The sequence below is a fragment of the Camelus dromedarius genome, chromosome 29 (assembly GCF_036321535.1).
Source record: "Camelus dromedarius isolate mCamDro1 chromosome 29, mCamDro1.pat, whole genome shotgun sequence".
Lineage (NCBI taxonomy): Eukaryota > Metazoa > Chordata > Mammalia > Artiodactyla > Camelidae > Camelus > Camelus dromedarius.
Window position 1 is genome coordinate 2,246,908 of NC_087464.1, and position 12,958 is coordinate 2,259,865.

A 12,958-nucleotide genomic window follows, 5' to 3' on the forward strand; every position below is an offset into this window, starting at 1 on the left:
TATTTAAGTATAAGCAAGTCAGGTCAGTTTTAAAAGCAGACTTACGTTTTGGGGCGGACTAAGCTCCAAAGATGAGTAGACATGTATTCTATTCAGTGACATTTTCTCCGATTTTTCTTTTCCCCCAAATAAAGAAACTCATTATGTGATGTGTTTTGAGTTATTTTGGGCACAAAAGTGTCACGTTGATAGCGTTTGTCTGGCCCAATTAGTTTAAGTGTGTCGAGCAGGATGCTCGGTGAAGTACGGGGATGTGTCCGCCCCTGGTGTCTTTCCTGTTGGTAGAGGAAGCCTGCCACCCGCCTCCTTCCTGTCCATGTCCAGGGCCCTGCCGTGCCATCCTGGGACAGGCTACCTGGAGGCCAGAGGAGCCACGGGCCTGGCCTTGCTCATCACCTGTAGCTCGTGGGAAGAACGACCCAGGACCGACTCCCAGGACAGCTGTCCGTCTATCTGAGGCCTACATAAAGGGTGGCTTTGGTTCACCTTTGGGTCGAGATTCTGTAACATGATTTAGATGAACAAATAAAGCATCGGAGGATGGGAAAAGCAGGGAAACTTCACACATCTCTGTATTTTTGTTAGCTTGTTTAAAAAAAAATAACAAGGAAAAGAAAACGTAAAAACTTTAAAAATCCATCAGTTACATATATTTGAAACCTTCAGTGAGCCCTGGAGAGTGACATCCTGGAACCTGAGTGTGGTTGAGATTGGACTTTTGTAAGGGAGACCATGGTACAGCCAGCCTTGGCCAGGCACGTGTGTTCAGACTGAACTTCTCCGTCCACCTGGCGCCTTGGCTTGGTGGAGGGGAGAGGACAGACCTTAGGCGGAGTGAGGTTGGCACCATAACAGGAACTCTCTCCTTTTCAAGGCAGTGATGGCCAGCGACTTTGCAGTGCCCAGATTCCGGTACCTGGAGAGACTCCTGATCGTTCACGGACACTGGTGCTATTCCCGACTTGCCAACATGGTGCTGTATTTCTTCTACAAAAACACAGTAAGTATTTGATGCCACGATCAAGAATTTTTGATATGAAAGGCCTGAGGTTCACAGGACCATCACCTGACCTTGGCCGGTGGGCCATCCCACAGCCTCCCATTGGCTCCACCTTCCTTGGCCTTGGTGGATTTCCCCCAGGCCTGGCCTGGCCTTGCACCCTGCAGGCTCAGAAGTCTTAACTCATCTGCACCTCTGAGGGAGAAGGTCTTGGAAACAGGCAGACCCAAGGGGAACATCCACTTAGGGCTTTACAATAGGAAGTAGAGCGACCATGTGGTCCAGGGGTCTGCACGAGGTCATCAGCCAGAGATGCTCATACTCTGTTGATAAGTTTTCAGGAATTTTGCAGTCGCCGTTGGTTTTTGCATGCATGTTTCACCGCGTTCAGTCCCCATCCATCTGATTCCAGCTCCCAAGCACGTGACCGCTCTGTCACTGTGTGTCAGGGATGGGCTCTCATCGGTGGTCTGTCTAGAGCAGGCAGGGAATCGTGGTAAGCAGGGGCGTGATTGGCAGTTCTGGGTCAGAATGAGAGGACTTAGGCTGTGATCCTGACACCGAGTGGTCTGTTGAGATACACTCACCCTGGGCCAGCAGGAAGGGGCTGCTAGCAGGCCTGCCCCCGCCTCTCCTGGGCTGGGCGGGGCAGACGCCCCCTCTGCCAGATCAGTCCGGAGTTGACCTTCAGTTAGGGCATACCCAGGCCTGGCCAGCTGAGGTCGGTTCTGCCTCTCCAGGGACTCTGATCCAGGCCCTGGGTCCATTTCCTGTTGCCACTAACATTTAATTCTTCGCCCCTTCGTTACTGTGTCCTTGGCAGACAGCCGTCTTTTTTCGTAGCCTTCCGGGATGGACAACTTGGCCATCACAGAACCCTGGCCTGCCTGTGAGTGAGGTATAGACATTCTGCTGAGAAGTTGCCGGATTGCTCCTTGTCACTCTTGCCTCTCAGAGCTTGCAATTGAATATGCAGACAAGGAGACAAGAAATAAACTCACTCTTGGGCTAACTGACCTTCCAGAGTAGTCCCGTAAATCTAGCCCGTTGGACGCACAGCTCCAAAGTCAAGATCGTCCTGTACCCTCCTGAAACAAAAAACAGTAAAAGCCTTATTTATTTGTTTTTTTTCAAATTCCATTCTAGAATCTCCGTGTTCGCTCTGAACCACCATCAGCGCAGCTCTGTTTCATATTCTTAATTGTTCTGAAGGCTGAGACCTCCCTTTCTTTTCCCGTCTGCTCCCGCCCCCTCACTCTCACTCATTGTTTGAAATATCTTCTAGCAAATTAACACAGATACTCTGGACAATCAGGGCACGTCTAATTTTGTAGGTTGAGTCCTGGGAATTAACAGGTTTGGTTCCGCCTGGGACTGGACCCATGCATGGCTGTGCATCACTCCCCCTATCCTTGTCAGTCCAGTCCCCTTTCTCCTGACTGCCTGGCTCTGCCTGCCCAGCACTGAGGCCCCGGGCACACGGCTGCAGACCTAGAGGGTACCAGCTCCCGGAGGGTGGGTGCTTTGAGTCAAGGTGAGTGGCACGGGCAGAGCAGCCTCCCAGCCCTGCCTCTGACGTTCATTAGCAGTGCCATCTGGAGCAAGTTATTTGCCTTTTTATGGACTTTGTCTTCTTTATCTGAAACCAGCTCTCCGTAATTCCTAATGAAAATGTCTCAGACTGAGGGGAAGGCATTAAACATTTCAGTTGCAAATGGGGCCCAGAATGGCCACCTGGAGTGGGCACAGCCTCCTGCCTGCCACTGTGAATTTGTCCCCAGGGAGGGGACAGGGACATTCAGGTGAAGAGGGTGCCTGCTTTTTGTTCTATATAAGTTGCACAGCCTCTGTTAACAAGCACTTAATCTACTTGAGAAGTTCCAGGATAATCACTCTGCCTCCCAAAGTGAGAAATTCGTTAGCTTTAGGAGTGAGTTGGCCTTCCTTTCCAGTAAGGAGCAGAGAAGAAAAGTTTCCATAGCAACAGTGGTTTGGGGAGAAAGTTTTTTTGGTACTACAGGGGGAAAAAAATCTCAATTATCCAAGTGGTTTTCCTCTTTGTCTGACTTCACTTGCTCACTGATGACTCATTAGGCTGCGCCCATGGAGGTGGGCAAGAGAAAACCAGGCGTGGGAGTGAGAAAGGGAAGAAAGTCAATGAAAAACCCAAGTTTGTCGCTTTTCAGGGTGGGAAGGGGAAGTCGCAGTAAGTCACAGATTGAAACAGGTCCTAGAAGATCTGTGTCTCTTTTGGAGGTGATGTCCATGTAGATTGTCATTTTTTTCTGATCTTGGGAACAAGCCACGTTCAGGTCAAGAAACCAGAGCTCAGGGAGGTTAAGTGACTGTGTCCAGGTTGGAAGTGTGGACGGTGGCAGCTCCATGAGCCACACCCAGGCCACTGTCAGCTGCACCCAGCAGAGAACGTTCTCCCTCTGTGGCTCCTCCGGGCCAAGATCATCGGGTGATTGCACACACTGGGTTTATTACTCATGCGGTGACCGTAGTCCAGTCATCTGACATCGTGGCCCTCAGTTTCCTTTCCTCTAAATGAGGTCATAAGCACGCTGGCCCTGCTTGGGCCTCAAACAAAGAAAATAGCCCTCCTGCCAACAGAAACAACCACAAACCAAGGATGAGCATCTACAGTGTGCAGGGGACTCCTGTGGGTTCTTGAAGGTGCATCAGTCATCAGTCCTCATGACAGCCCCACACCTAAGTACCACGTGTGTGCCCATTTCGTGGACAGGAACACTGGGGCGAGAGGGGCTAAATGGTCTGAGCCAGGTTGCACTGCTAATAAATGTCGGAATGCTTTGTAGTTGCCCCCCATGCCCATCATAGAAATACAGTCATGGGGGAGGGTGTAGCTCAGTGGTAGAGCACATGCTTAGCATGCATGAGATCATGGGTTCAATCCCCAATACGTCCATTAGAAAAAAGGAAAAAGCATTCAGGCCATGGACGTCCATTGATCAACTAACAGTGGGAAGAGGTCTCCCCAGCTCCTCCTACTAAGCATGGGAGGAAGCCCTTCCACCTCCCTGAACCTTTCCTGTTTGGGATAGCTGTAGGGACCAGTGATAATGCCTGTAGCTCCCTGCGCAGAGTGCTGGGCGGGTACCAGGGCTCAGTCAAGGCGGCGGGGTTGGTGTCTTCACCGCCTTTACCACCATGCTTATGTGAGTCCTTGCCTCCATGCGAGTCAGTAATTGCACACTGTTCCCCATCAAAAAGAGGGGCAAGATCCAGGGTGTAACCTGGGTAGGTTTGGTTTGGTGTCACAGAGAGGGGCACTCGGAAAGAAGCCTAGTGATGGGTGACTTACCCAGCCGGCCTTTTTGGGATATGAGCCACCCTAGACCCTGCCAGACTTGTATTTTGTTTTCTGTTACGATCTGTGGCCCTTTGGGCACAAGACCTGGTTCCTCCAAGGGCCATCCGTGGGAACTCCCAGCTAACGTTGTCAGTTCTTCCTGCTTAAGGGATCCAGGTGGGAGCAGGGAGGAGGAGGAAGCGGGGAGTCAGAGGGCTCCAAGGTAAGGGCTGTCTTGGTAGGAAATACCTACCTATAAATTCAGCCTTTACAGTCAGACCCCGCAGACCCCTTGCCTCCCCTGGGCGAGAGTCTGCAGGGCGTCTGAGCATTGCCGGTTCCCACTCTTCCTGACTACAGATGTTCGTGGGCCTCCTGTTCTGGTTCCAGTTTTACTGTGGCTTCTCCGCGTCCGCCATGATCGACCAGTGGTACCTGATCTTCTTTAACCTGCTCTTCTCCTCGCTCCCCCAGCTCGTGACTGGGGTGCTGGACAAGGACGTGCCGGCCGACGTGCTGCTGACCAAGCCGCAGCTCTACACGAGTGGCCAGAACAGGGAGGTGAGGATCCCCGCCCCGCCTCCTGTCTCCTGGTCCCCTCGCCCTCCACGCCAACCTCCTGCAAAGTGCGGGTCCCCACGCCTCCCTTTGAATGAACACCTTGGGACAAACTGTTAAAATCCTAGTATCTGACCCGTGGGAGGTAAACAGTGAACTCCGTCTACCTGACTGCAGCGCCCTAAGTAGAGTGAGGCCGGTGGTGTAGTGATGGTCTCGGGCGCATGCACGTGCCCAAACCCATCGAAATGTGTACATTAAAAATGTGCAGTTTTTGTAGATCAACTTACCTAGATAAAGATTAAAAAAATTAAAAAGCAGAGTGAGGTGAAAACTGTCTTCACACCAGGAGTCTCCAGGAACCCAAGGAAAGCCCATTTGGACTCTAAGTCAAGGTCACATGGGGAGGACAGATTTTCCTAGAACACCCCCAAAAGAAATGTGCTTTGCTTTGAATGGGCATTAACGAGGAGACCAACCCACGGGGAAACCCTGGAAAGAACAAATGAATACAAACAGATGATGTAAATGCATGTTTACATCAACACGCCGCGTAGATTGACGGGCTAATTGCCAGCTGTTCCTAGCCAGCCATTAAAGGAAGCTGTCTGAGTGCTTCTCTTGGGCTGATTGGAGTTATTATGTGTGTGCAAAGGAAACAGGGCCCCACGTTCCGCACGACAGTCTCTAATTCAGAGCTGGTGTACTGAAGAGTTGATTTCCCGTCACCTCTGGTGACGACGGGTTCCCACCCAGGCAGGCGGCCTGGGCTGGGGGCTGCTGAAGGTCAGGCAGATGAGGAGGGCCTCTGCTTGCCACCTGCCACCTGTCACCTGGGGGGACCCCTGCCCTCAGCCAGGCCTCACCTGCTGGGCAGCCGCAGGGGGCGTGTCCTGGGGAGTCAGGTGGCCGGCGGGAAAGGCCCAGCCGGCGCTTTCCGAGGGGCTCAGTGGATGCTCCTCCCGTCCGCTCTGCGTGTCCCACGGCCCAGTGCCGGGACCAGCAGCTCAGAGCGCAGTGGGGTTGAGTGCAGACGTGGGCACCCAGATGATGAGGACGTGATGCGTCCATTTCAAGGTCATTGTTGCCCTTGCTAGGCAGCTTTTTGATTTGAACATTAGGAAACAGCCATGATATAATTTTAAAAGAACTCACTTTTTTTTTATCTTTTTTTTTTTGCATTCTTTTTTTATTGAAGTATAGTCATTTACAATATTGTGTCAATTTCTGGTGTACAGCATAATGTTTCAGTCATTCATATTCCTTTTCATATTTTTCATTATGGACTACTGCAGATATGAATATAGTTCCCTGTGCTGTACAGTAGGACCTTGTTGTTTATCTATTTCACATACCGTAGTTACTATCTGTAAATCTCGAACTCCCAATTTATCCCTTCCTACCCTCTTTCCCCCGCTGCTCACCATAAGTTTGTTCTCTATGTTTGTGAGTCTGTCTCTGTTTTGTAAGTTCATTTGTATCTTTTTTTTTTTTTAATATTCCATGTGTAAACGATATCATATGGTATTTTTCTTTCTTTTAAAAGAACTCACTTTTAAGAAACATGCTAGGGGGTCCACCAGCCAGAGGGGAGGCCAAGCCCTGACAAAGCAGGAGTGGAAGGACTCAGACTGGGGGAGGGGGCAGAATTTCAGGCGCTAGTCCCTCTCTGGGAAACGGCCCCTCACAGGATTTAGAAAGCGTCGTCATCTTTCTGCTGTTGACCTAGCGTTGCGGCAGCGGGTCCTGCGGGTCCAGATGCTCAGGGAGCGACTCCGTTGCCTGCCCTCTGCAGGCCCTCGGTGGTGTTCCTCTCCCCAGCCCCCCGGGGCCTCGCTCTTCAAAAGCCCCGAGTTAGCGCGTTTCACAGGGCGCTTGGCTTGTGCCCCGGCGGCCGGTAGCAGCCTGGAGAGCCGCTGGGGGAGATGGGGGCGTCCCTGCCATTGCTCTGCCTGTTTCTGTGCCCCAGGAATACCGGCCTCGTACGTTCTGGTTGAACATGGCCGACGCCGCCTTCCAGAGCTTGGTGTGCTTCTTCATCCCCTACCTGGTAAGTGGGCCCCTGGCACCGCCCTTCCCGGCAGGGGCCTCCACGACCCACAGACCCAGACGCACTGTCTTCCAGGCCTACTACGACTCCGACACGGATGTGTTTACCTGGGGGACCCCCATCACTGCCATCGCACTGTTCACCTTCCTCCTGCACCTGGGCATCGAAACCAAGACCTGGGTAAGGCCTGGGGGCGTGATCCAGAATGGGGCTGGTCTGCGAGCCCCACGCTTCCTTCAGTGCGGATTCCCGGTAGTCTAGCCGGGTTTTGAGCCGACAGGAGCCGGCCTGATGAGATGAGAACAAGAAAAGATCTATAAGCCCGTTGGTGTGGGAGCAGCCCGGTCCCTGGCCCACACTTGCCCTGGGCTCCTGCACACCACCCCCACCAGGCTCCCCCCGCCTCTCTTTCCCTCCTGCTTCTGCCTTCCATCTCCCCAAACTGGATTCAGGCCAGTCCGCAGGTTCCCAGGGCTTCACGCCACCACACCAGCCGTCCTGTTTCTACTCCGCCCGCCCGTGGAGGACTGGTGCACTTCTGTTGAAATAAAAGCTCTGTCTCTCTCTTTTACCCCTCAGACCTGGCTCAACTGGACCGCCTGTGGCTTCAGCATCCTTTTATTTTTCACCGTGGCTTTGATTTACAATGCTTCCTGTGCGACCTGTTACCCTCCATCCAATCCCTACTGGACCATGCAGACGCTGATGGGCGACCCCGTGTTTTACTTGACTTGTCTCATCGCACCTGTCGCCGCGCTGCTGCCCAGGTGGGTATTGGGGACAGTGTCCGTCAGGCCCCTCACAAGCTCTGAAAGCATTTTCCTTGCTCCATTCAAGTCTCAGAAGCACAAAGGCACCAGCAGAGCAATAGCTGACTCTTTTCTGTGTGTTTTTTCCAGGTTATTCTGCAAAGCCCTGCAGGGGAGTCTGTTCCCCACCCAACTTCAGCTGGCACGCCAGTTAGCCAAGAGGTCCCCTGAGAAACTCAGTGCTCCCAAAGGGACCTTTGCTCAGGGACATGTTCCAGGAGAACCGAGGACTGAACCATCAGAACAGAGGAGCCTCAGAGCCTCGGGGTCCTTCTCTCAGGACTGCGGCTCGCAGGCATCCTGGCATGCGCAGCAGCCGGCCTGCTCCCCGGAGGCCAGCGGGGAGCCCAGTGTGGTGGACATGGGCATGCCTCTGCGGGAGGACGCCCTGCTGGAAGGGCTGAGCGGCCAGACCCCGGGGGCCTCCTCGCCGGGGCAGGTGGTCCTGGAAGGCTGTCCCAGGTACTCCAGGAGGAAGCCCACCAGCACCAGCAGGGCAGCCCCGCTCTCATCCATCTTCAGCCTCCCCAGCTTCAGCTCCCTCAGCTGGATTTCCTCCCTCTCGCTGGTCAGCGGGCTGGGAAGTGTCCTCCAGTTCTCCCGAAGTGGTTTACAGATGGACAAGCGGGACGGTGAGTTCCTGGCCAGCCGCCCGCAGCCAGACCAGGACCTGCGGGGCTTGAGTGGACAGACCACAGACTGCTTCTAGAAGCACCTTCCAGGGACTGTAGCTGACGGTGGCAGCGGTGGAAACCTCGAAATGCTCTTTTTTTATAACAGAAATGTTAATATTATTTATGTTTTATTATTTGCACAAAAAGAGTTCTAGCAAGATGTATTTTATATATTTCCAAGGCGAACACAGGAAATGAAAGGTACCCAGAAAGAAAGTTTATTTTTTAAAATTTCTAAGTAGAGTATATTGAAAAGAAAAAGAAGAGCTTTAACATATATAAAAATTTATAGAAGAGTGACACTTGAAAAGATGTGTTGAAGTTTATTTTTTCATCTCATTTTATAAGAAAATGCAGCAGATTGGTTTTCTTCAACGTGTGTAAATGTGTGTGAGCGCAGTGAACCCCGGACGGGTGTGGACGGGAGTGAGGGGAGGTGACACGCGAGCACAGGGCCCCAGCAGAGATCCACCACCCTCTCTCTCTCCATCCCACCACCGGGAGGGTGGGGGCTCTGCTTCTCCAGGAAGGAAAAACTGAGAACTCCGGGAAAACACGCACACACACACACACATGCGTGCCATGTTCATTCCAACATCCATTTCTACGCAGGCATTTGGTAAAGATCGCCTGGAGGTATGATGGTCCCTGTCTCGGGTCTTGCCTGTCAAACTCATAACGAGCAATAAACAACCTTCACTTTGCAAAGAGAGCGTGTCCGGTTGGCACTGTTGTGTGATGTTGTTAATACGTGACCTAGGAGGATATGGTCTGAGTGCTGCAGGGCACCTTTTCATGGCAGGTCCTTGTAGACGCCGGGAAGGAAGCAGCTGGGTGGCATGCACACCATGACACTGTGACAGTGACGTGGGCTACACCACAGCTCCCTGTACCAGGCGTCAGCACCCACCAGACCCTTGCTGCCAAAAGCCTGGTCTTCTCAGGTGTGTATCTTTAAGCATTGTCTTGGGAGTCATTATTTCTGTCTCTCTGAACAGAGAAAAAGAGAAAGAAAAGATTATTTTAAGAAGTCCAAGGCAGTTACATGGCATTTCCCCTTCAGAACCCTCTCTTGGACTTGGCCAATCCTTGTGAGTTGCCCGCTCGCTCCGCCTAGGGACATGACATGAGGATGTGCTCCTGCTTAGGGCTCCCGTCCCGGAGCAGGAGCCAAGGTCGAAGCAGTTTCTGAGCACAGCACGCAGGAGGAGTGGCTGGTCACCCGTGCCTGTGACTCCTGAGGTCAGGTGGAAAGGGAAGGCAGGCCTCGTGTCTGCCACACCAGAGAGAGAGGGACTCCGGGGCAGCCGAACACGCTGCTCAGACCTGGGCTTGCCCCCTCCCTCCCTGCGCCCGGCCTTCCGGGGTCAGCGTGATCCCAGGGCTGGCTCCGTTCTTGGTGATGGCGTGGCTGGAACGGTCCCAGGAGATGTGCTCACATCACATGCAGAGGGGAGATGGGGCGCCCCTCTCCACGTCCCAGGAAGGGTCCCCACATGGGTTGCCAGAAAGCCTTGAACCAGTCACTGGAAAAGAGCGGGGAATGTCCTGATGGGCTCTAGGCTGGAGCTGGGAGAGAGGTTAGCTCCCCTCCAAGCACCTGGGCTGCATAAGTGGATCCTCAGAGGAGCGTCTGGGTCCTTTTAGAGGAGCAAGAGAGAGGAGGGAGTGGGAGGCTCCTGCAGCCAGCAGTGCCCAGGACAGAAGGGGATGCCACCCCACCCGCCCCTCCCCCACACCTCAGGCGCCCTCCTCCGTTCTTGGAGCAACGCGTATAAAGAGCCTTTCCCTGGGAAGGGGCACAACTCTACTGTTTCCCAAATTAAATTAATGGTTGTTAGCACAAAGTATGGGAACTAGATGCCTATTTACCTGAGTACCTGAGAGTTCAAGGTGCCCCAGCTTCCCGATTTTCCTGCACTCACAATACACCTTCTTTCAAAGGCATCTTTCCTCCCTAGATACTTCTCTTGGAGATGGAATGATGCAGGAAGTGGCTTTGTGAGGGTGGGTACCGAGGCCATTTCAGAGGCATAAGCGTGGTAAAGGGCATAGGCAGTCAGCTGCCCTCTGGGATGAAGACTGTCCATAGGTGCTTATCAGAATACATTGCAAGCCCCTAAGTTCGACCTCAAAAGAAGACCATACTGCAGAGATGGACTGCATGATATTCTCAAAAGAGCCCTGGGACATGCATGTCCTGTCGCCCAGTACTAATGGCACGTCTAAAATAGGTAAGAAGGCTGCCTCTGCCCTTGGTGACAAAACGGCTACATGCAACATTATACAAAACCAATTTTAAGTTCTTGGAGGTCAGATCGTGTGTTCTCTTCACCTTATACCCCTGGCACCAGCACAGAAATTAGCTCTTAGAATACATTCAGTAAATGTTTGACGACTCCGAGAGTAAATGTTAATACTGAAACACTCAAGGCGTTCCTGTTAGAATCGGAGCTAAAGGAAAGTTGCTTGTTCTAAGCCAGTGTTACTTAATATTTTCTGGAATTTCTGGCTAATGCAATTGTTGCAGGAAAATGGGGCTTCAGAGGATGGCTGTGTCCCAGGTCTCAGGTGAGTCCCTGGGACACGCCCCATCAAACGAGGGTCCTTGGCTTCGAACAGGAAAGAATTCAAGAGCGAGCTGTAGTTGACTGAAGGTAGATTTATTCAGGGAGGTACAGACTCCATAGACAGAGTGCAGGCCATCTCAGATGGTGAGAGGCCCCAGGATATGAGGCGGTTAATTTTTATGGGCCGAGTAACTTCATATGCTGACAAGCGGGAGGGTTATTCTAACTACCTTGGGGAAGGGGCTGGGATTCCCAGGACCTGGGCCACTGTCCACTTTCTGGTCTTTAACAGTCCTAAATGTTGTGCACCTAATAGCCGAGCTTCAAAACACATGCAACAGAAACTGACAGAAAGGAGGAACAGAAAAAAAATCACAAATGTACCTGACCCTCTCTCAGAAATGAATAGAATGGGTCAGAGGAAAAAAAGCGGTTGTAGGAGAAAGATCACAGGCAGCTTGTTCCTGCTCCTGTGACTGTGAAGTGAGTAGAAAATACAGGCCCAACATCAAGTCTGCAGTGGCCACAAGTCTCATAGACAGAGCACCTTGACTTTAGCTAGATGTGGATTAAGCCAGGCAAGGCCAGGGAGGGGCGGGTGGTGGGAAGTGCTGTGGACAGCGAGCAGAGTAGGGACAGGGAAGGTCCTTCAGTCCCCAGCTCTTACAGGCTCGAGACACAGGCCCTCCCACCCACCTGACTCTGCCCTGCCCTCGTACCCTTGTCCCTGCCTCCCAGGAGGGAGGGCTCCAAGGCCCCCTGCCAAGCCCCGCCCGCAGGGTGCCAGCCCCAGCACTGCCGCTCGCATCACCTCATCCTGCATTTCTCGCATCTCTACTGAATAATCTCCATGCTGGGACTTATTCTCAAGTCCTTTCTTTGTGTTCATTCTGCCAGTGCAGTGAAATCCTTCTCTGGTTGGGGCCCATTCATAAATTATGAGATCAACTTTGTCCCCACCAGCCATTTTTCTTTTCTTTAATGAAACGATGCTCTTCGGTCATCCAAGCAAGCCACAAGGAAGACGACAGTCCTTTCTCACCTCCCGCCCTGCCTCTGGACTTGGATCTTACTCGGAATGAACGCCACCTCCAGGAGGGCTGCCTCTGCCCTGCCCAGGGGTGAGCTCTCTGTCACACGGACCATTGCACAAGCCCCTAGCATCTCTCCCGGAAGGATCTGCACGTTAGGGTTCCTTTTTGATTTCAACCCTGCAGTTTTAACATAATCGCAAGCTGGTTTCTTTCTTGCGTTTGTAAAAGCATTAAAACAGTTCTGCACGATTTGATCTTAGTTTATGCCTAACTCGAAGCAAGTGTTTTGGAACAATGACAAAGTGTTTCCAAGACACTTGTAATGGCATTTCTTTCCTTCTGTCCTTGTTAATAGAAATATAACTGGAGACCTTCACTGGAAAGCTTATGACCTGGTTCAGACACCAGTTGGCATAAGGAAGTCCTCCTTAACCAAACCCAGTCCTGATGGGCACAGGGTGCCACACGCCAAACTCACTCTGCCAGGAAAGCAGCTCACTGCCTTATGGTTACCTGAGCTGTGTTCCCATCCCCCACGCACACTGAGTCAGGACAGTGTAGTCACCACCTCCACTCTGGGTGGGCTTCAGGTGACTCTGTGGGATTCTGGGTTTTTTTTTTTATAATTAGGATTTTCACCTTCTTCAGCTTTTCTTTCTTTCTTTCTTTCTTTCTTTCTTTCTTTCTTTCTTTCTTTCTTTCTTTCTTTTTCTTTCTTTCTTTCTTGTTCTTTTTAAATTTCGCTTTGCAGTGCTATTCCATATGTATGTCAAGTCTTTAAAATCAACATTTTGGTAAATTGAGGTTAAGAACCATTTGTCATTCTCAGTTCTGCCTTAAACCAGCATACAGCACCCAGATTGCTCACTAAATTGAATCCCTTCCTCATTCTCACCTGTTCTCAACCCTTTTGGGGTCAACCCTAGCTAAGGGGGTGGCAGAGAAAA

The 12,958-nt window shown here is 51.9% G+C and overlaps 1 protein-coding gene across 3 annotated transcripts in view; it reads left to right on the forward strand.

Annotated features, from left to right (window-relative positions):
• ATP10A (ATPase phospholipid transporting 10A (putative)) overlaps nucleotides 1-9,115 on the forward strand; it is a 158,484-nt gene extending 149,369 nt beyond the window's left edge. For 2 of the 3 annotated variants that reach the window (XM_031440438.2, XM_031440439.2), the window contains exons 16-21: nucleotides 875-1,000; nucleotides 4,677-4,877; nucleotides 6,844-6,924; nucleotides 7,000-7,104; nucleotides 7,504-7,691; nucleotides 7,824-9,115. In XM_031440438.2, the coding sequence (XP_031296298.2) occupies nucleotides 875-1,000; nucleotides 4,677-4,877; nucleotides 6,844-6,924; nucleotides 7,000-7,104; nucleotides 7,504-7,691; nucleotides 7,824-8,442 (1,320 nt within the window). In that variant the 3' untranslated portion in view covers nucleotides 8,443-9,115. The remainder of the gene's footprint in view (nucleotides 1-874; nucleotides 1,001-4,676; nucleotides 4,878-6,843; nucleotides 6,925-6,999; nucleotides 7,105-7,503; nucleotides 7,692-7,823) is intronic. The other variant, XM_031440440.2, reaches the window with a different exon arrangement.
• The last annotated feature ends 3,843 nt before the right edge of the window (nucleotides 9,116-12,958 follow it).